This window comes from Vipera ursinii (genome assembly GCF_947247035.1).
Source record: "Vipera ursinii genome assembly, chromosome: 3".
NCBI lineage: Eukaryota > Metazoa > Chordata > Lepidosauria > Squamata > Viperidae > Vipera > Vipera ursinii.
Window position 1 is genome coordinate 74,074,755 of NC_139516.1, and position 24,512 is coordinate 74,099,266.

General features: G+C 39.6%; 1 protein-coding gene across 1 annotated transcript in view; it reads left to right on the top strand.

Annotated features, from left to right (window-relative positions):
* Positions 1-16,101: 16,101 nt before the first annotated feature.
* The window catches only part of ST6GALNAC5 (ST6 N-acetylgalactosaminide alpha-2,6-sialyltransferase 5), a gene marked incomplete at its 5' end in the record, with an annotated part of 77,214 nt that continues 68,803 nt past the window's right edge, over positions 16,102-24,512 (top strand). The window contains 2 exons of the mRNA XM_083360242.1: positions 16,102-16,116; positions 17,674-17,976. Coding sequence (XP_083216368.1) covers positions 16,102-16,116; positions 17,674-17,976 — 318 coding nt within the window. The remainder of the gene's footprint in view (positions 16,117-17,673; positions 17,977-24,512) is intronic.

The window sequence follows — 24,512 nt, forward strand, 5'->3', positions numbered from 1 at the left end:
TTCATTCACACTAGTGCTGTGGGGGCCTCCTCATTATGCTGGCTGGGGCTTCTTTGTTTGCACCTGCCAAAGACCTCCATTTGTATGCCAGCCAGGGCCTCCATTTGTGCCTTACTCAGGGCTTCTGTTCATGCCCAATGCAGAGTCTTCTTTTGCATGCCAGCAAAAGTTTCCTCTGCCAGGGCCTCCTTTTTCATCCCACCCAGGGCCTCCATTTGTATTCTGGCCAGGGCCTCCACATGTACTTCCCCAGAGCTCCTCTTCATGCATCAGCATCAATATGATATCAAAAATTCCAAGCATGTTTCTATTGGAAGAACAACTGGATCCCAGATATAAATTTGAAATACATCATAAATGGAAGAAAATGAATCTTAAATATAACAAATTAGTGCTAAAGAAAATTTGAGTAATAAATAACATCCAAAAATATTAAAATATAGCAAAAACAAATTTCCAATGCATGTAACTAAAATATCTTTAAACCTGTTATCAAAGCAGAAAAAGTGGTGACAATATAAAGTCTCTTGTGGTTGACACAATTGTGACTCTCAAAAGTTTTTTTTAAAGATAATAAGTCTTTTCTGAATTATTTTTTCACACTTGTTTGCAAGAATCAGGCAAATATTGAATATAGAAATTGTTTATCCCTTGTTGTCTGGCCACGAATTAAACCTGGTGAAATACTTCACAATTCTGTCTACTCTAAAGGACAGATCAGAAACCACCTATCTTTCTTCTCTCCATATTCTGTTCTAATATTTCTAATATTCCATATTTTGGAAATATGGATTTCCAAATGCTGAGACATTGCAGTATTGGAATAGATAGATAGCCCTTAAACACTGTACAAGGCTCACAGAGTTTAAAAGTGTAGTTGCCTAATTGCATCACACTTTAAAATGTGAAGAGACTTAAAAATAAACTGAAATCCCTTTGGTTATAGATGGATAGCTATTCTAAAACCAGTCTACATAGGGAGACACACCAAACAAAAATATGAATTTAAAATAGTATTTTATCACAAGTTTGTATTAACATGGTTATATCAACAATACTAGAAAAATGGTAAGATATTTGGATGGATTTGAACTATTTATTTATTTATTTATTTATTATTTAAACTTATATACCACCCTTCTCCCGTAGGACCCAGGGCGGTTCACAAGGCAATTAAGACAATATAACAATACAAAAGTTAATAACAAATTAAAATAAATTAAATTATCCTTGATTGAATCTAAAACCCTTAACTCTAATTAAAAACCCCAATTACAATAGGTTAAAAATTAAAAGTTCTCAGTCCTGGCCGGAAAGCTCAAAGAGCCAGGTCTTCAGGTCCCGGCGGAACGAACGAAAATCTGGGGCAGTCCTGAGCTCTACGGGTCGCTGGTTCCAAAGGGCAGGTGTGCCCACAGAGAAGGCCCTCCCCCTGGGTGTCGCCCTCCGGCAATCTTGAACTGAAAAGTTTTTTTCTCCAGTCATTAAATATGGGCAAAATAAGATATGTAGTTCCCTTAAAGAAGATACTTATTCCTGATAGTATCAGTGCATCCCATAAGATTGAGAAGGCTTTCTTTGATTCCTTATTTTGAAGAAGTGTTATCGTCAAGGTGTAGCAGTGGAAAATCCTTACCTTTGCGGTCCTGAAGATCACACAAAGCCTCTCTAAGGATCCTCTTCTTTGGAACTGCATTTTCCTTAGGATTAGAGGATCTTTAATTTTGAGGTTTAGAAAGGTCATTTATGAGTGCATTGTTCTTTTAAAGCAATGAGGAGCTAAATAAAAGTCTCCCTACAGTAAGTGATTATTAATCCTGGAGAGGTTATTCCTTGATGTAGTGGGCCTCACAAAGTTTTTATTGTTTTAGTCCTTGTTTTCAAAAGGATTGCAGCTATAGCACAGTATAAGCCTTAGTCTAAGGCAAATAAAACTGAAGAGAAGAAAATGGGTGGAGTAATGCTTTTCTTTCACAAGTGCAGACAGAAAAGGTAGTGGGTAGCATGTGGTATATTGTTAGGAATGAAGTCTTTGCAAGGAATTATTCAAAAAAACAAAAATAGTTATATGTAAGACTGTACTTCTGTGCCCTTTGTTATATGAAAGTGGAAGTTGGGTTATATCGGAAAAAAAGATAAAAGTAACCTGTATGCAGTGGAAATTGATCAATTAAGGATTATGCATGTTAAACAAGAAAGGGTTAGCAATGAGTGGGTGATGAATAAATGTTAACACAATATAAAAATGCAAAAGAAATATACTGAAGTGTTTTGTTCATGTAGACACAATGAACAAGAATCAAGCTATAAGACAAATGTATGAAGTGAATAGTTTGAAGGGAAGGCCAAGAAAATAATGGGAATTTATCTTCTGCCTCTTGCTTAACATACTATATATCCTGAAATAGTGTGATGGTTAATGTGTGAAGATATGTACATGGAGATATATGTATATACATATGTATATTTACTGTACATTTGGCTACATCTATTAAAGAATATATAGCTGTTATAAAAGATAGCCTCACATTTGAATCCCATGTTTTCACATAATTGAAACTGTTTCTGGAAAGATTGAATCCACATATTATTTCTTTCCATGTATGAATGCAATGCCCACATTTAAATTAACGGAAGAACATTGCTAATGAGAACATGCAAAGAAGATTCAGATTTGAAGCAATTACCGTATATACTTGAGTATAAGCCGAATTTTTCAGCCCACTTTTCGGGCTGAAAAACCCCACTTCGGCTTATACTCCAGTCAACAAAAAAAAGAACTGTCCCTTCGTTCGGAACAGGCTGCTGAGAGAAGGGAGTGGCAGAGCCTTGCAGAGCTGGCGGCAGTCCAGCGTTGTTCCTCCCCCTCGTGCGTGCGTGTGTGTGTCAGACCCACGGGAATGGCTGGTAGGGAAGCGGCATTCCGGCATTCCCCCCCTTCCTGTGTGTCGAGCCCACGGGGCTTGACACACAGAGAAACGCAAATGCCGGACTGCCGCCACCTTTACTAGCCATTCCTGCGGGTCTGACACACACACACACACACACACACACACACACACGAGGGGGAGCACAAGGGGGAGAAACAACGCTGGACTGCCGCCACCTCTGCCAGCCCTGCAAGCCTTTGCCGCTCCGGCGTTGGTGGTCGAGCTCTTCGGAGCCGGCAGAGAATCTCCCGCAGGAGGAGGTCGCGGCTTTCTCTCTTGCTTCGGACTGCAAGGATTTAAACTCCAGGAACAAACCCCGATGGAATTTTTTTTAAAAAAAATACTCCTCCGGGTCGGACAGGGGACCGAGGCTGAGGTCTAGGGGTAGTGGGGGGGGGGCTCGCGGACATAGATGGGCTCAAGTGGAAGCCAAGCAGCCCTCCCGAATCTGGGCTTCTGGACGGAGCAGCCGGTGGTGCGTTTCAAAAAGCAGAAAAGTTGGATTTTGAACATTTCAGAGGCCGTGGGTCAAGCAGGCTACGCTTCCCCGGGCGCTGCAACGGCACCCATTTTCCCCGGCGAGTTTTCCCTACCTGGCCCCTGTAGAATCGCGGCGGCGCCCCTGGAGAAGCCTACCCCGAGGCTGCGGCCGATTTTTCCTTCTCCAGGCCTCTGCCACCCAGAGCGTTGTTTCTCCCCCTCGTGCGTGCGTGGGATGAGGCGAGAAACCAACAGCCTGCGTCCGTCTCTCTTTATGTATATTTCTGTATATATCTTATCTCGGGATCTAGACCTTTCGAAGGAGAAGGGGCGGCTGGAGTTCGTGAGTTGCTGTGGGACCCAAGGGTTGGGGGAAGAGAGATGGGAGGGAAAAGGGGAGAAACCTGCCGCTGGCTAGTTCTTTGTCTGATCGGGGAGCCTGAACAAAAGAGGAAACTCGGTTGAACTCTTCATCTCCCTGTCTGCCTTATCTGGCTTTTTGAAACGCACCACCGGCTGCTCCGTCCAGAAGCCCAGATTCGGGAGGGCTGCTTGGCTTCCACTTGAGCCCATCTATGTCCGCGAGCCCCCCCCCACTACCCCTAGACCTCCGCCGCCGGCGGAGGCTGGATCCGCGCTCCGCAGCGGCAGGGCGCGGATCCAGCCGGCGGCAGAGGCTTGTGGAGCACGGATCCAGCCTCCGCCGGCATGCAGGCAAATCCTGCTAAAGGGCTTTTCCCCCCCACTGGATCTGCGCTCCGCAAGCCTCTGCCGGTGGCAGGGCGCGGATCCAGCCGGCGGCAGAGGCTTGCGGAGTGCGGATCCAGCCGCCGGCGACAGAGGCCTGCCTGCTTCTTTCCGCCGCGGAACGAAGCAGCCTGCCTGCTTCTTTCCGCCGCGGAACGAAGCAGCCTGCCTGCTTCTTTCCGCAGCGGAAAGAAGCAGGCAGGCAGGGCGCGGAGGTCCGGAGACCTGCCGACGTTTGGGGAGGTTTGGGGAGGTGCGCGCGCACCTCCCCAAACTTCGGCAGGTCTCCGGACGGCGACGGCTTGGGAGAGGTGCGCGCGATCCTGGAAGCACCGAAGCCTCGGCCGCGCGCAAGTCCTCGGTAAGCTCCGGGCGGTCACTTGCTTCGCGTCTCCTGAGGGAAGGGGGGGCGACTGGAGCGGGCGTGTTTCCTCGCCTGCTGGGCGCCGCGATTTGCCCGGGGAACGCACGGGCCCCGAATGGCAGCGTGGAGCGAGGAAGCGGACAGCCAGGGCTTCCCCGAGAGCCGCGGCCACACAGGGTATTCCTGTGTATTCAGGCTTGCAAAATGGCGGATCGAGCCTCTGCTGGCGGCAGAGGCTTGCAGAGCGCGGATCCAGCCTCCGCCGGCGGCGGAGGCTTGCAGAACGGCGGATCGGCTTATACTCGAGTCAACAACTTTTCCCAGTTTTTGGGGGTGAAATTGGGGTCTCGGCTTATACTCGAGTCGGCTTATACTCAAGTATATACGGTAGTTAATAGGGACAATAGCATGATTGCTTCTATGAGTTCTAAGGGAATGAATTCTTATTGCCAAAGTATTGTTCTTCTTCCATGCTGACACTCTTTTACAGAATACTGGAAATTTGATTGGACTTGGCTGGTGCCCACCCTTTTCTTAATATGAGCAAATATACAAGTTTGAAAGTGTGTGTTCAGTTGTCATCTCAATATAGAAAAGTGCTCATCTGTCAATATGATATCAAGTAGACTATGAAGGAGACTGATCAGGCAAGAGATGGGAAAGAAGGAATAGTGGGGAAAGAATGGAAGAATTCTAAGGAATTTTTGAAGTCAACATTCTGGGTTAAGTTGTTCTCCATGAAGTGGTGACTTTTATTACTTGAGATTGCTTCTTTATCAAATAAAGAGACCAGTACCTTTTGAATCTTTAAGGATTCAATGGACATGTCCTTCCGTCATTCAAAAACATCTGCAGAGACACGAGAGAATTGTTGAAAACTGATGATCAGTGGCAACAAACTATGGAAGATGCCAAAAGAACAAGAATCCTCAATGAGAAATATGTTTGACATCTTGCTAACAAACACTGAAATCAACAACCCACAACTGTGGAACCAGTTCAAAAATACAATGTCTGCAAAAAATTACTCCAAATCAAAAGAACTATCAATGATCCTACTATCATGATCAACAAGAGACATCATGAACAAGCTTTTTTGTATTTCCAAGAAAGACTTGAGAAATTCAGAAAAACAGTTGAAGAGAATAACTTGCCTAAACCAACAAGTGGTGCAATTAATCAAAATGGTGGCAATCAGGAATTATTAAATGGACTGCAACTCAACAAAGAACATCAGCAGGAATTTATACTACACAATGAACCCCTACTAAATAATGAGCAAACCGCAGTATATGATTGTGATCACATGGCCTCGAAACACTGCAACCATCATAAATACATGCCAGTTGCCAAGTGTCTGAATTTTGATCATGTGATCAAGGGGATGCTACAACAGTTGTGTGAAAAATGGTGGGGGTTTTTTTCAGTGTGGTTGTAACCTCGAATGGTCACTAAACAAATGGTTGTAAGTTGAGAATCACTTAAACTTCGCCCATCAAAATACCTGATGGTAAGAAATTATACTACTGGTTTGCTGATTTCAATTTGTATGGCCACCCATCTCAAACAATTGGCCCTGGGCTGCACCTAATCATAAAATAACTTAAAACCAATTAAAAACACAATAACAAAAATAATTAGTCATATAAAAGTCAGGACAATAAAATATCCCAGGGATTCTCTCCGTCTGCCATTCCTTCAAAATATACAAACATACACCGAAAGTATTTGGCTAAGCAGATTTCAAGGGTATTTGAAGAACCTTTCCTAGGCTCTTGCTTGGATTTCACAGCATCAGAAGAACTACATTGTCCCCTACTGTAGTTTCAGCTGTCTTCATAAATGATGTTTGTGTTTGTGTAAGTAACAGCAGGAGAACTCCCTGTGGGCTATCTACTAATACACAAGGGGCTAGAAACTGAATCATAATATATTGTTATCTTTTAGTCCTTTTTCATGCTTTATTAATGCTTTCTCCTTTGCATATTAGTTAGATGAGCCTTTCCTCTTTATGTTAATGTTTTCTCCAAGAGCAACATCGTTCCACAATATTTCTTAGCTAGACAGGGGGAAAAACAAAAAACAAATGTGGACTATAAATCTGCTTTAGAGCAAAATCTGGTTTAGAGTTCTGCTCTTTATGTATTACATCTACCCTCTAATATTTTTGAAACAGCTGCCCAGTCATTTGCAACGGTTGCAGCATTTCCATTTCGGGTTTTTTTTTAACAATTTTTTTTAGCATATATACTTTTCCAGTAAACAATTCTTTAGATAGACAACTTTTGTAGTCAGTAAATACATTTAAAATTTTTGGGAGGTGTAAATCTAATGTCTGACGGTTTAAATTAAAAACAAAATTTTAAAAATTAAATTAAAAATAGAAATGCTTTGTCTGGTTCAGATATGCTCGTATCTTTAGGTTGAAAAATTTCAATTTTTTTATGTCAGATTTTTAAAGTGTGCGAGATTGTTAAAAGCATCTGTATTTTAAAAGAAACAAGGTTGCATAGTCTTAAGCTGATGTGTTTTTCCCATGCTGCTTGGTAGCATATGCTGTCAAATAGCCAGTCTTTTAATTCAGAAAAGGAGAAAGTCCAGAAACAAAATGCATTAAAATATCTGACTCAGCAGATGCTATCTTGATTTTCCCCCATGCATTTTCATTTGCACTCATTCTTTCTCTGCAATCTTTCAATCTTTAGCTGTTTGCTTCTGCCAGAAGTTCAGAAACAACTTCATTTCATAACAGGGTAATCGTATTGATTGATCCAGCATATTGCATCTTTCCTATTTTTCTTTACCAATTCTCAATGCACATTTCAAATTTTGAAGAGCATTTCATGAATCAGTGAGCAATTTAAAAAAAAAGAGATCTATAAGATGAACTCATTACCATCCTGCTTACTGAGCACTGGTAATGTTTGCAATACAAAACTGATTTCAGTAATCTTTTAACATTGCATAATTAAAAAAAATGAAAAAAATTCATTCATCCACAAAATTTACAATGTGTAGATGCGACATAAAGTCACAATACAGAAGTATTAGTTTTAGGGAGCACGATATACTTTTAATGCTTTTTCTGCCCATTTTTTTTTACTGTAGGGTTTTTAGAATTTTTTTTTGTTTAAACTCTAAAATATGAAATTTGTTCCGAATAATTGTAAATCCGAAGTGTTGTTGCATTCATATTAATTAAAGTGGCTTATAATGGTGTTTTGTAATACTCTTCCAATTACAAAATACCTTCAGTATCTAGCAAATAACTTTGATTTTGCAGATGCTTGAGAGATTTTGAGGGGCTTTCAGGGGTCTTTGGACCACCCTTCAAGACACTGGTCTAAAGATTATTGTAAGCCAAATATGGTAGCCTTAATATTAGCAACAACTTCACACTACCTACTACTACCTCTCTCTCTATTGTCCTACCCTCTCTTTGGCGCAAATGATGTGGTAGAGTACAAGTATGATTGTCTAGGTCACGGGTAGGCAACCTCGGCTCTTTTATGACTCATGGACTTCAACTCCCAGAATTCCTGAGTCAGCTGACTCAGGAATTCTGGGAGTTGAAGTCCATGAGTCATAAAAGAGCTGAGGTTGCCTACCCCTGGTCTAGGTATAAGGCTTTGTTGGGGGATTTAGTTTATTTGCCCATATTTATTTTAAACATGGGAATCAGCTGAGGAATGAGAGGATGGTGACCACTGCAAATGTGCTATTCAATATTTACAATGAGATGGAAATAATATAAAAATTTAATATAAATAATATAAAAATTTAATATAACTATATTATAAATATAACATATATAAATGTTTAATCAGTTTAATTTATGTGCTAGCCCACTTTCTAAATCTTATAACGAGATTCCGAAGCTTTTTTGATAGGAAAGTTGGTATTATCTCCAACTTTCAGTTCTGAAGTAGAAGCAGCCAATAAGTAATTGCCTGCTTCTGATGAAAACTGGATGTATAGCAATGAAAGCTCAATAACTGACTTGGCTAAGAACAGGGGTGTCAAACTTGCAATGTCATGTGACGTGTTGCAATGTTTCACGACTTTTTTGCTATTGCCGGCAATTGGGTGGGCGCAGTTTTGCTATGATCCATCTGGCCTGCAGGTCAGCAGTTTGACACCCCTGGCTTAGGAGGTCACTGATAGGAATAACATTTACTGTTATCCTGTTATACCTTAGTAGTTGCTACTGCCAATGATAGGAATGTGAATCATGGAGAATCACCCTATTCTCACAATCCTCCTTCCCTGAATTATGTGAAAACAGATGCACTATTTGGAAAAGGAATGGCACACGTTTTGAAGAATGAGGTCTTCCAAGCAGTCCAAAAACATGGCTTCCGTCATTCTGCAAATATAGCATCTTCTTATACAGGATATTATCTTATAAAACAGGTCAAGCAAATGATCAATATTTGTCTTTCAATATTAAAATTAAAGTACTGTGCATCATCATAGAAACAGAGTTGAACATTCAAGATTATAAGTTTTGAGTTTGACAGAAGGATACAGTTGAACAGCTGTAGACTCTGCATGCCAATGGCTTGAAGGCATTATCAATGAAGAAGACAGATGATAAAAAGCTGATTCTGGAATTAATACAGGGAACTATTTGCATGTGCAGAAGTCAAAGACCCAATTAACAATGGGAGCATTGCAGAAAATTATATTAATTTCAGCAGTCAGGAATAAGAAGTGTTCTACACTGATGTTTAAGTGTTCATGTACACTATACACACATATATTCTCACATGCAAGCATAACCAAAAAAAATGTCTCTCCCCCCCCCATAATGTTAGCTCTTCTAAGCCATCGCAAAAGTTCTAATACTAATCCAAAATATCTCTTGCAGTAATTGAAATGTATAAGAAATGACTGGAAGAGATTTGTGTCTCTCTTTAAATAAAACTGGGTTATGAAATTTATTTGCAAACAATCTCTAAATCTGGAAGGATACTATATTCCCTGAAATAATAATTCTAAGAGCTAATGTGTTTTCCGATATTTATGTGGACAAATACACAGAAATAAGGAATAAAGCAGACTCTCACCAAATATTATTTTGTAACTGATTGGACCATAAGTCTCCCTTATAATAAAATCTTGGACAGTCTACATAAGGCAATGACATAGCCACAAAGAAACATTGTCATATTTGTGTTTGTACTGAAAGTGTTGTTTCAGTTTTGACTCTTCCTAACTTTTTTCCCATCCTCATTTTCTACAACACCCACTTTCTACAACAATAATAACATAGTTTTCCAAAGGAGCCCTCTTCTCTGCTAAGTCTATTAAGTGTGGAGCCTAATTATCTATCGTAGCTCCACCTTTGAGAGCTAACAGCTAGGGCAAAACAGAAAATCTCCATGGCATTAAAGCATTATTAGTGTATTGCCTGGAGTACTAAAACATAAATGCGATGTAGCACTAACACCAGTGCTTCTCTCCAGAATTTCAATTAGCCTTAAATGAAAGTGTCATAATAGTGTCACTTGCTCTATGCAACACACCTGTTCACATCTGCCTTCCTATTTAGAAAATCAATCTTACTTCAATGCTACTATGTTTCTATTGAGGCTGAGAGATAAAATCAGAAATTTGGATTGTAGCACTTCAGAATGCAGGTGAATCCTAACCTGTCAACATGACAACACTGATGATCCACTGGCAAAAATATGCAAAATAACTATGTAGCACAGGGCTAAAACTAAGTGGATTAGGTCAGTTACTGCCTGAGTAACAGACAACTGTTCTGCAACATGTTTACTGGACTGGACAACTGAACTTTCTCACAAACTCGTTTTGGCTTTCTAGTCAATTATACAATGGGGATGTATCTTGTACATAATAACTCCCACGATTGGACTTGTATTTTCATTTTTGCATAGAGAAAAATAAACACACACACAAAACCAAACAATATCATTTTAGGATAGGGAAAGTATAATTTAAAAAACTGGATAAAGAATCCATTCAGACTTGTCACAGGAGCTGTCCATCTTAGTTGCTTACAAAAGAAAAATGTGGGTGTCATCACAACAAGAGTGTCGAAAGAAAAAATGAATGACTTTGGCTCAGCCCATTAACCCAGCACTATAGTTAATCCAAAAGTTTATTTTTGATGAGATTAAACAACATCACCAACAAAAATGCCCAGCCCTGATGGAAGACTAGCCACTATTTAGAATACTAATAATTTCAGTATCTGTCTTTATTTTTTTTTAAAAAAAGTCATCACTTGCTTTACATTGAATCCAGCAAGTTCAAGGAACTTTTAAAAGTATTTTATTAACCTTCTTTCAAGTCAGTTAAAAATGTTTATAAACTCAGAACATTGTTTTCTGTGCCTTTTCTGGATGTACATAAACATTCAAAACATTAATAGGCACGAAAGTAAGACAAACCATTCTCAACTTAGAAATAGGTAGCTTGGCTTTTTTTATAATTGTCTTAAAGATTTCCCTTGATATATCATGTCTACACATAAAAAGTATGGCAGAGTGTGCATTGATAACTTCTTTGCAACCACAGTAGCTTAGCTGCCAAATGCTGTGTCTGTGACTATCATGACAAAGTAATTATCTGAGAATCAAACAACTGGATATGATTCAAAGCAAACTCAACATTCAATTACAAAATTTAACCTCGCCACTTAATCAAGACACTCTGTAACTAACTCTAGCTAGCTATCATCCCAACTCATAAGCTTGATGACTCGGTTAGACATACTGTGTAACAGATGTCCAACATACAGCTATGAGCCTTAATCATAAATATGATGTTTTTGTTTGGCATGAAATAACACAGAGAACTTTGCCAGTTTCAAGCAAAAGGCTTGCTGCTGTTAGTGGAAGGAAAAGTACTCTTAAAACATGACCTATCTATCTATAGTTTATTGACGAAATATTAAAAAAACACCACTAATTTGCTGTCAATGATTCATTAAACTCATTCACTAAGTGTCCAGTGACACGGAAAGATAATGACGAACAAGACTTCATATTTTTTAGACTGATCTCCTATCTTGTATAATATTGTTTTAAACCAAAAAAATTCTTTATTTCATGTAATCAATCTTTTAAGATAAAATATGCTGATTATCTAATCACTGAACTATTACTGTAAATAACATTTAAAGAAGAATCAGGTAGGACCTTAAAGACTAATGAGTTTATTAAAGGTATGACTTTGTGAAATATGCACCACTTTATCAAAGAGAACCCAAAGCTTTTGTAGTCTACAATGTACTTACTGTATATAACAGCATACCGGTATATCACAAGTGCATTATAATGAAAGTGTGCACTTTAATTATTAGGTTGCTAAAGACTTTGGTGTATTTTTTTTAGTGGGGATGAGAGATATACTTGCTAGGAGTTTCCACTCTACTCAGTGGGTCTTCTATTAAGTGCCAGCTCCTGTCACTTAATAGAGGTGGCATCTATTTCATTTTAGTGAGATAATAAAAGTGAATTTTATTGGGAATTTCAGTCTTGAGAGAGAAACCAGTTGTACCTTTGGATAAAGCAGTTTGTAGAGTTTCTTTCTTGAAATAATTTTTAACATTAGACAGAGATTAGAGAAACTGCTATATTATTCTGTAGTTATTCAGAGAACTTTGAATATACTTAAGAAGTTTCTTATTTAAATGCATATAATTAAGCTGCTTATTTAAATGATATCATTTTGTCATTTTAATCATGTCATAAAAAAACTTCCTGAACCACCAATAGTTAAATATAGTATCTATACAGCAAGAAAAGTATATAATAAAATAAATTCTAATAATTTTTTATAAAAAAGATACATTAAAATATATCTTTACTGCAACAAGAAAATATAGCATTACTGGTGGCTCATACTACTTATATGTTCTGCTATATATATATATATATATATATATATATATATATATATATATATATATATTGTTGTTAGCTGTGAAGTCGTGTCTGACCCATCGCAACCCATGGACAACATTCCTCCAGGCCTTCCTGTCCTCTAACATCTTCTGGAGTCCATTTAAGCTCACGCCTACTGCTTCAGTGACTCCATCCAGCCACCTCATTCTCTGTCGTCCCCTTCTTCTATTGCCCTCAATCTTTCCCAGGATTAGGCTCTTCTCCAGTGAGTCCTTCCTTCTCATTAGGTGGCCAAAGTATTTGAGTTTTAGCTTCAGGATCTGGCCTTCTAAAGAGCAGGGTTGATCTCCTCTAGGACTGACCGGTTTGATCGCCTTGCAGTCCAAGGGACTCGCAGGAGTCTTCTCCAGCACCAGAGTTCAAAGGCCTCAATTCTTTGGCACTCAGCCTTTCTTATGGTCCAACTTTCACAGCCATACATTGCAACTGGGAAGACCATAGCCTTGACTATACGCACTTTTGTTGACAGGGTGATGTCTCTGCTTTTTAGTGTGCTGTCTAGATTTGCCATTGCTTTCCTCCCCAGGAGCAAGCGTCTTTTAATTTCTTGGCTACAGTCCCCATCTGCGGTGATCTTGGAGCTCAGGAAAATAAAATCTGTCACTATCTCCATTTCTTCCCCATCTATTTGCCAGGAATTGAGAGGGCCAGATGCCATGATCTTGGTTTTCTTAATGTTAAGTTTATATTAAATATATAGGTAAAGGTAAAGGTTCCCCCGCACATACGTGCTAGTCGTTTCCAACTCTAGGGGCCGGTGCTCATCTCCGTTTCAAAGCCGAAGAGCCAGCGCTTGTCCGAGGACGTTTCCGTGGTCATGTGGCTGGCATGACTAGACGCCAAAGGCACATGGAATGCTGTTACCTTCCCACCATAGTAGTCCCTATTTTTCTACTTCATTTTTACGTGCTTTCGAACTGCTAGGTTGGCAGAAGCTGGGACGAGTAACAGGCGCTCACTCTGTTACGCAGCACTCGAGATTCGACCCGCCAAACTGCCGACCTTCTGATCAACAAGCTCAGCGTCCTAACCCACTGAGCCATCGCGTCCCCATATATATATGTGTGTATATATATATATATATATATATATATATATATATATATATGTGTGTGTGTGTGTGTGTGTGTGTGTGTGTGTGTGTGTGTGTAATTTACACAAATTTGTTAGTAATTTACACAAATTTGTTAGTAATTTACACAAATATATGAATTGTCCGGTGTGACTACTGCCTGTTTGATGGCCTTCAAGATAGGCTGAAAACAGGAAATAAAGATTTGCCCCATGTTTGGGGCCTAGCAAGGTAATCTAAATAGTTAACATTTGAAACATATCTTCCCTTGCAGAAAAAAAAAAGCTAACAGAGCGAGAGGGACCTTGTGGCTTAGAGGCAAATAACACTGCCTTGTATGCAATCAGCCCAGGTTCGAATCTCAGAAGGGTATAGCTGACTGAGGACGACTAAGGAGTCAGAAATGCATCTCAGTTTCCCTTTAATTCTTTGTTAGTAATTTACACAAATATATGAATTGTCCGGTGTGACTACTGCCTGTTTGATGGCCTTCAAGATAGGCTGAAAACAGGAAATAAAGATTTGCCCCATGTTTGGGGCCTAGCAAGGTAATCTAAATAGTTAACATTTGAAACATATCTTCCCTTGCAGAAAAAAAAAGCTAACAGAGCGAGAGGGACCTTGTGGCTTAGAGGCAAATAACACTGCCTTGTATGCAATCAGCCCAGGTTCGAATCTCAGAAGGGTATAGCTGACTGAGGACGACTAAGGAGTCAGAAATGCATCTCAGTTTCCCTTTAATTCTTTGTTAGTAATTTACACAAATATATACATACATATATATATATATACATACATATACATACATACATACACACATACACATATATACACATACACGTGCGCGTGCACACATACACACACACACACACACACAAACACACACACACACACAGTGTTCTATGATATCCATCATTTTAGTCTTAATTTCTGTTATTTTACAGATGCATAAAATTGTTGCCTGGCTTCTATTACGTATAAAGTCTATTTTTAAGGATAAATTTGGGCCTTCTGCACTATGTATTTTTACTCTTCTCTTGCTTGCTGATCTTGGTGGGGCAGTCTGCAAGAGTTCCCAAGTAGTTTACTTGGGGCACCTGGGATCTTCTTTGGGCTGGTTGGTTTGGCTGATGAAAAAGAAAGCGGGGTCACATTAACTCTGGTTCCACGTTGCTTTTGCAATCTAAGATCACTACAGGACAATAATGCTGCTGATGGTTAGGCTGGTCCAGCAAGGTCTACTTCAACCAAGCAAGGAGAAAGAACAACAAAAAGTACATTACATAGACATCAGCTATGGGAATAAGAAGAATCTACCAATTCCCATATACTCAAGGTCTTTTAGTTTATGAATTCATGAGCTATGGTCTTATGCAAGAAAGGCATCCCATGAAATAAGTCAAAATATTTTTGTTACACAGAAAGCTCCTATTGAAAACTTGAAAACAGTAAATTAAACTGTTAAAGGACTGATATGAATAAATATATAATATGCTATTAATTAGATATTCATCTGGATGGTAGAATATACAGTAGATGAGTCTTACCTTCTTAAACATAAATCAATAAATAAGATATAAACACACATGTTGTAGGAAAAGACAATGGCAATATTTCATATTTTTAGTGTTTATAAAGACAATGTTAGAGCAACCTCGTAAATAACAACCAAGACAACTATTAGTGTTTTAATGTGGTTTACTCCCAGTAAGCAAGTTATTATAGTTCAAATATAAATCTTTAGAAATGGGGGCAATGGTTACTTGTGCCAAGAAACTTTTACAGGAAAGAGGGAAATATTATAACTAGAACTTTTTGTTTAAAACAGGATTTTAAAAATACTACTTCAGTGTTTTGAAAGCATGTGGCTGCTGATGATTACAAGATTGCCTACTGATTGTTGGGGGCAATTAAGCTGACTTTGTAATAATGCCGCTTGGTGTGTGTGTGAAAAAGCCCCAATAAGCAGGCATATACATAGAATGAAGGCTACTGCTAAGTTTGTAAGTCTTCGGAGAAGGGCGGGATATAAATGGAATAAAAATAAAAATAAATAAAATAAAAAATAAATAAGAGATTGTGGAACACAGAAACCTTTATAGCTTTTGCTATCCGGGACCGCTTGGATGAAGGACATTTTGCCTTTATAGCGCCAGATTCCTGCTTTGATAAAATGAGGGTGTTTTTTTGTTTTTTCAGATTGCTAGGTACGGGTAAGAATAACCCCAAGGAAAACTGTTAAGTTTCTACACACGCTGAAATTCAGTGGGAAAGGGCATAGGAAAAGGCGTGCTTTAGGACCCAGAAAGCCTCGTCTGGCGGTTCTTGTGCAGATCACTGGGAGACTCTAAAAGGGTCCGGTTTTAATTCTGCCTCTAATCTCTGCAAGAGCCGCGCTTCTCTCGCCGGCTCAAGGTTGGGTTGATCCTCGCCGTGGCTCTGGATTTTCGCTCGCTCTTCCCGCCCGAAACTACGTCGCCGGTTCCTTTGCCATGGAAGCCGCGGGAGAAAAAGTGAGTTCAGATGCTCGAGCCTGAGGTCGCGGCATAAAAGGACGGGGGTACAAAAATGAAGACGTTGATGGTAAGTCAGTGGATCCCCAGATCGCCGCCAGGACTTGAAACCGAGACCGTGAGATTCGGCGTGGGGTTGTTTTTTTTCTTTTTCCTCTCGGATAGACTCTCGGGGAGGCTGGATTTGTAATTTCAGCCGGGGCTCGGCGTACTGGCGATGGGCATTTGGGAAAAGCCGCAAGAAGGGGCGAGTAACTTTCCGTTGCTTGCCTTTCTTTGCAAAGCGGTTGGCAGCGTCGGGATCGGGGGTTGGCGGGGAAAGAGGAATCCAGCTTGAAATGCAGGGATGTGGGTCGCCCTCAGTAAAATCCTAAGAGTGGCGAGGATAAGATTTTGGTGCTTTGGAGCAGCAATCTCCCACCCAGCATTTTTAAGGCGCTCTCTCTCTTTATATATATATATATATATATATATATATATATATATATATATATATATATATATATATATATATATATATATATATATATATATATATATATATATATATATATATATAGTTGCATATATTCATTCACGCCTTAATTTGGGAGAGAGCGAGCGGGGGTTGCCAATCTCTAGATTCAAACCGCAAGCCAAACTGAGAGGTTCGGCGGGGATGCCAAAGGAAAAAGGTAGGCGAGCCCGAGAGGGGTGTGGATAAGAGAAAGGGCTAAAGAAGCGGAGGAACTAGGAGGAGAGGAGAGCGGGCAACGCGTTGCAACCTCCGAGTGCGCTTTCCGCGTTTTGCTTTTGGAACTTGCAAAAAAAAAAAAAAGGCTGAGGCTAGGCGCGCGCGGGCTCTTTCCGTCCCTCAGGCGAGAATTTGCAAACGAAGACGTTGGGGCAACCTTCTTCCCCGCTTCCTCCTCAAGCTCCCCTTTATTCCGAATAGATCAGAAAAACACAATTCCAAAACAAAACAAAAAACAAAAAAACAACAACCCCTCCAGCCCTTCCAGAAGGAAGTCTAAACCAGCGTTTCCCAACCTTAGGAACTTGAAGATGCGTGGACTTCAACTCCCAGAATTCCCCAGCCAGCTATGCTGGCTGGGGAATTCTGGGAGTTGAAGTCCACGCATCTTCAAGTTCCTAAGGTTGGGAAACGCTGGTCTAAACTTCCACAGCCTTGCGAGCCCGCTTCACCAAGGGGCGTGCGTGTGGTACGCGCGCTCCTTCGGCAGCCTGACGGGGAAAAGAGAGAGAAAGAGAGAGAAAGAAAACGGGGAGCCTCGCCGACAAGTCAGTCAAGCCGGCCAAGAGTCCGTCCGGGCGTTTGCGGCATTGCCTAATTGCGGGGAGAGGGCAAAAAACCGGCGGGAAATCGCAGGCAGGCAGGCAGGCAGGCGCGCGCCGCGGCGAGTCGCGCGAAGCGGGGAAGGAAAGCCGCGGGGAGGGAGGCTGCGGAGCTAGCGGCGGCCGAGCGGCGTTACCTTTGCCGCCGCCATCCCGCTTATTGCTGCTTGTGAGGAGGTCCGGCGCTTTTGCCTCGCTGCCGCCCTCTCGCCAGGCTCAGCCCTGACCCGAGCTGCGTCCGGCGGCTTCTCAGCCTCTGCTTGCCCCTCCCTCCCTCCCTCCTTCCTTACAGCGCCACGGGCTGGCTGTGTCTTTAGCGCTCACCACCATGTGCACGAGCGTGTTGCTTATGTACGGCAGCATCGGCAGCGGCGGCGGCGGCGGCAGCAGCAGCGCTGGCAATGACGGTAACGGCGCCAGAAGGGCTTTGAAAGAGCAAGTCCAGCAGCAGCAGCGGCGGCGGCAGGTGGCGGCGACGACCATCCCCTTTCGGAAGCCGGAGAGGCAGCGGCGCTTGGGCACCGCCTCCCCGCCGCCCTTTCCCGGCCTCGCCGACCGTCCTTTGGAAGGCTACATCAGCGTCCTGGATCACAAGGTGAGAGGCAAAGAAGCGGTCTGCGGCGGAGGGAGGCGCCAGGCGGGTGATTGACGTTTGAGATTGAGCCCCCTCTTTGCCTCCCGCTTTAAAGAGCGAGGTCGAAGGGTTTTTTTTTTTTTTTGTGGAGGGGGGGAGGAGGAGGAGGAGGAGGAAGATTGCAAAGGAGACCAAAAGGTGAGAAAGGAAAGATGGTATATAAGCAGGGGTCTTCAAACTTGGCCCTTTTATGACTTGTGGACTTCAACTCCCAGAATTCCTCAGCCAGCTTTGCTGGCTGAGGAATTCTGGGAGTTGAAGTCCACAAGTCATAAAAGGGCCAAGTTTGAAGACCCCTGGTATATAGGCACTCTGTTCTTTTGTAGCCTGGCAATCGGGAGTGGAGGTTTCAAATGCACGGTGGTCTTTTTTCTGACATGTTGACAAGCTAAAGAGAAGTAGGGCTGTGGGATGTAGCAGCCGAGAGCTGTCTTTTTGGAACGGTTCCTCTGTATTCTGGATAATTGCAATCTATGAAGAACAAGGTTGGTTTCAACAGCAGGCTTGAGAGACTCTGAAGACCAAGCAGCCGCATCTCTCCCACAGGTTGTTGCAGATGAATGTTTAATTTGGTAGCCATGCTAGACTGGTTTTGAGTTAATTGACAAATAGTTTACAGCATGTTCTATTTCCTTGGAAATATTTGCCCTGCTCTCAAAGGTCAAGCAGCCACTCAGGCAGATCCTAAAATTATCAAACACATAAATTGCTTTGATCATTCTGCTTTGCTGGAGGAGTTCTATAAAAAAAGAAGGCAATTTTTAAAGGGGACATCTTACTTTTAAAACGTCATTTATGAACCAAAATAGAAAGTTTCTGCTACTTGGAACATCTGTGATACGGATTTTTTTATTATTATTATTCTTTGGTAGATTTGACAAGGTCAGCGTTCAAGACATTAAAGAAAAAAATAATTTACAATTACATGTCTGTTTAAAAAATAAATTGTTTATTGTGCTGATTAAGAAGCCAGGGTGAGTGAGTATGTGGAGTAATTCTCTGTGTATTATTCCTAAAACAGTCATAGTGGAAAAAACCTCAAAAACTGGAGACCTAGTTAGTTCAGAAAACTTTTAAGATACAATTTTTATTTATTTTACTTCATTTTACTTCATGTTCTATTAGTGCAGCAAGAGATGCTAAAAAGGCTCTTTTAAAACAATTTATATCCTCTCTGCCTTAAAATAATTTTAAAATTTCAAAATAAAGAATAATAAAACCTATATACATTCATTTCATGTCTCTTGAAAGTAGCTGTATCCTAGTTCTAAGGCTCAGCAGGAACCCTGCACGATACAGCTGCTTTTTTAAAAAAAGTACCAGGTTCATGCTGTCTTCTTTCTATACCACCTCTTCTGAATCATTCTCGAAGACTGCATAACCAGATTATTTGCCGTGCTAAAGAGTTCAGAAAGAGGAATTTAACCATTTGTATGCCATTGCCAGAAAAACTTCATAAATTTCTCCATGCTTCTCCCTTCTGTCATTCCTCCTGAGTTCATAGTAAGACCAACCATTATGGAATTACCAATCAGTAAGAACTGCTTATTCCAGGAAGTGTGTTTGTGCAGTGTAGCATCAACACCTTTCTGCAAGCAGTGTTTTTTTTTAATGGATTAGTGTTTTCTTAGCGCATTCATTTGCAGACTATTAATGTATTGTTTTAATCTTTGCTACAGAGGTGGAATGTTTTCTGCTTAAGAGTTGGCTACAGTTGAAAGAACCACGCGTGCCTAAGAATTAAAGCTAAGTAATAGTCTCCAGGGGTCAACTGGATGTAAGGGCATCTTTTTATTATTATTATTGCCTACAATATTATATTATACTTATGGCCAACCTAAGGATTTTTATGTAATTTTTAATGATCAGTAAATGTTGCCCATGGAATAGTAATGCTAATTTAAATAGTTCTGTTTGTAACTTTGACTAGCGTTATTACTTCTTGATACAATATTCTGAGGTTGAGTTATCTTTTGATTAGTTTTGTTTCTCCTCCTGTGGCAGAATGAAGCTTTAATTATTTATTTCCTGTCATTCTATCTTTTCTTTTTTAAAATGACAAAATAGTATTTTAAAAAAAAACAACAACCCAATACTTTAATAGAAGGAAAGCAAGAAAATCTGTAACTCGGACTATTCTCTATTTCAGAAAAAAAATTGTCTTAACTTCATTTTGGTTGTTTAGAGAGTTTGGTGAGTAAATAAAACATTTGCTGTCACTAATTCCACCCTCAATCTCAGCCCAAATCAATAGGAACAATATGATTTGTATAAACTACAAAAAAAGTTCATTTAATCAAAGAGTGCCTAAAAGTATTTATGTTAGAACTCATCCTGTAGATTTTGTCACTAAATCAAATAACGTGGGAGAAATTCTCAGAAAATATTGGAATTAAATGACACCAATCACAAAAGAATTTAAATGTTTCATTCAAAGCGAGAGGAAAGAACAGTAATTCCAGATAAAAGAACTAGTCTAAAAATAATGGTTCTGGAGGCTATGTCTAATAAGCCTTACAAATGGAGGATATGGTGAAAATTGCAGTGTTCCATCCCAATTTAAGCTGTTTTATTATTTACATTTATAGCATCTTTGTCAAAGTACCATAATTACTGTGAGTTAACCCTGATCATATTTCAAATGTCAACAGTTGCATCCATCTCTAAGTTTGATCCAATGAAGGCAGAGTTGCTTTTTCCACAATGAAACCTCAGTGTGAGTAATTTTAATAAAAATGAGGCAGTTTGTACTGAAAAAAACAAAGCGATGCTGATGATTTGCATGTCTGTTATATAGAATTCATTTAAAAAGGAAATATTAGTATTATTCCTTAAAGAAAAAACTCTTTTTATTCTAAATTAATTGCCATCTGGCAGTAAAATCACTTTCCATAGAAATTGTTTTGGGGAAAGAAATTCTTCATATATAAGTTAAGATAAGCATTTTCATTAAAGAGCATACTAAGCAAAGTTCTGAGGACTTGGATAGATTATTCTTAAATGCATTCACTGAATAAGATAACCAGTATATAATATTTAATTAGAAGGCAATGTTATGCGTAGAAACAGTATTGCAATTAAATGTGTGATGAAATGTTTGCAAATAGTTCGTACTTCCATAGTCTTCTGTGTTATTGAACAACACTGTTGGGTACATCATTATTTTGTGTAAATCAATGAGAGATATTACTGGTATTTGAGAACAAAGAATATAGTCTTTATTCCGTTCTAGGGAGACCGTTTTGTAACAGTTATAAAAGAGAAAATCTATTGAGAGTTGCTGCTTCATCTCTTTTCTGATACAAGATAAGTCCATTACTTAGCCAGTGATAGAATATATCACCTACTTAGTTCAAACCTTATATCAATTCAGTTTTACACTGGAGGGTGAAAAAATTTCAAATATACCAGAGATGTGATAATATTGAGTATATAATCCAATATTTGCTGGATAACAGATCTAACTGGGGGGACCTTTTTTTTTTCAGAAAAACCAATTGAGATATATTTGTATGGCTGTAGATCATTTTCTCAAACTTTTCCCAATCTGTTTACTATTGGTCCATTAACATTTGTTTATGAGAAACAAATAGTTTTTGTTAGTGTTTTCTTAAATAGGAAAAAAAAATCCTTTCAGAGCATTTTAAAGAAGTAAGTAGTAAGACATTCCTTGCCTTCAGATGGATATAAGAGATGTAGCATAAAAGGAAAAAGGATTTGGGACAAGACAAATTTAAACGTCCCAAAGGTGCTTTTCCTGAAAAACCTTCTTGGATGAGAAGTGAAACGTTTTCATAAAAAAACAAAGTCCTTTGGAAAAAAGCTTTTTTGGGACAACCATGACCTGGATGACTAAGGATATCCATAGGCATGTGGCAAACTGCATATAATTTAAAAAAAAAAAATAAATACAGATTTTATAGTTTCCAACTGGAATAAAAACTGTTCAAGAGAAGGAATCAGGTGTTACTCGTGGTATTTTAATCAAAGAAGCGGCCTGCTTCCAAATTTTCTGTGTATCTCTGAGCCACAAAATATGAATTGCTATGTGAAAACTAAGAACAATGCTTCATGAGGCTGAAATCTGCAACTGATGGGAGTATTGTTGCTTCTTTCCTTCTCAGTAGTTAAGACTTCATCAAAGGCAGACATGTCAAACAGAAGGCCTGGGGGCCGGATGCGGCCCGCGAAGTTGTTTCATGCGGCCCGCAAAGCCATCCTGGAAACAGTGAGGGAACGGCCCCCACTGCCTTGGCCCTGGCCCTGGTCCCATCTCCTTCTGCCAGAGACCCTCAGATCTGTCCCACTCCTGCCCAGGCCCCCATAGGCACCCTTGATGAGAACGATGTAGAGCTGGCCATGCCCACCCAGTAGGCCATATGCACTCTAGCCATGCCCACCCAGTAGGCCACGCCCACCCGGCCCCCTGAGGGCAACCGCACTGCTGATGCAGCCCTCAATGAAATTGAGTTTGACATCCCTGATGCTTCTTTGTATATATTTTTATATATACTGTATTTTCCCAACAATGCTGTGAGGTGGGTTGGGCTGAGAGAGAATGACTGGCCCCAAATCATTCAGCTGACTTCCCTGCCCAAGGTAGGACTAGAATTCACAGTCTCCTAGTTTTCTAGCCTGTGCCGTAAACAACTATACCAAACTGGCTTTTTAATAATTCGGCCACAAATTTGTTGTTGGTAGAAGCTGCAAACAGGCTTTCTTTTGGGGTCACTAGATACTGAATTGAATTACCGGTAGTTCTGTTTGGGCTAACCTCATTTAATTTAGAATTTAAAATTAATTATTTTTAAAAGTAGGAAAATATTAAGGGATAATTGTACCCTAGAATCAATTATTTTATACTTAGTTACAGGTTAGTGTCTTTTACAGAGTCATGCTATCTTTCTGACATAATATGGATGTCCCTCGCCATCTATAATGTTTTTCAGTTTTCTAGAGTGATCCACTTCCAAGTATTAACTAGGACCAAATAAATCAATGATGCAATCTTTGATAGGTTTACTTGAACATAACTTCATAGAACTTTGAATAATCCATATACTTAGGATTGCCACTTTTGTCATTTTAAAGAAATATTATGCAGTATCATATTTTACAGATGGAAATTTGAGGGTTCCTTAATGAAATAATTTTGATTAAATTTTACAGGCAAATCTTATATTTTAGAGCAATTACATAGCTTGAAATCTAGACATCTTTCCTAATCCCGCTGAGTAATTGGTTTATGCATAACAAAAAATTTCATTTTCTTATATGTCAAACCAATTAAAAAATACCACTTAGAAGGAATATTACTGTCTAATTGATAGCTAGAAATATTCATTTCCCATTGTAACGTGATGTTCTGTTATGTGGATTGTTCTGAATGAAGGCCACTGACATTAGCATTGAAGAAAATGCAGCCATTACATTTTATGAACTATTACAATATAATAATTGTAACATATATGCTTAATGGTGGCAGCTTTGATAAATCCTTGACTTGAATTAAAAAAAGCATTGAGTAAATTTATCAGAACTTGAAGTTAAACTGAGTATTTGAGTTGTGTATAATGCTGAAAAGCTTTGCCCCCATCAGTGTCTATCTGCAAAGTCATTTTTCCCTCCCTCTGTGGCTTCCCGTGCACCGTGAAAATCTGTTGTAGAGAGACTGTAGCTCTCATGTGTATATTAGGGAAAAGAAGAAAGAAAAAAATAATTGCAGAAGCAGAAGTCCTCTCATGGAATAGCAAACAAGATGTTATCATACCCTACTAGTTAATTGCAGAGTCTCTAGCTGCTTAGCACTGGCTGTTAGAATATTGATTACTTACTATTATGTTCTAAATGACCATGGAATTACTTAATCATGAGCCCTCTGCCAAATTCTTCATATGCTGCAATCTTCTTTAACAACATAACTGCTGACCGAATACAGGGAGCAACTAAGCATACAATTGCTTCACTGAATTTCCAGTTGTACAGGTCCTAATAAATCACTCAGACCCTTGTGTGTTCATTTAAAATCTTAACCATGTGACCACAGGCTTTTTCTTGTCCTCAGTAGCATTATTTCCATTATTTCTTTGAGCTGGAAAAATGCCATTGCCGGGTTCATTTCATTTAGGTTCTTCTTGTTTAAACTTTCACTCTGTATTAAGTAATAACATTCTGCCGGTATTAAAAAGAAATGGAACCATGTTAGAAGATTGTACCTTTAGCCGAATGTCAATTCTCATTTTATAGCAAAGCAGTTGTCTATCCTGACTTGGCCCCAACACTATCATCTTTATTCATTATTGGCATGATTAACATAAAAATATAATTGGTGTGCTCCGCATTTAAAATTTCTTGCTGGCAATCATTTCCTATCTAGAATCATATCTGTAAACATGACAGATTTCTTATTTGGGTTATTTGAATGCAAAACAGGGATACTTTTCTTAGCAAGAGGGTTGCTTTGAAGGTAACTTTAAACTTAAATGCCATTTTTAAAG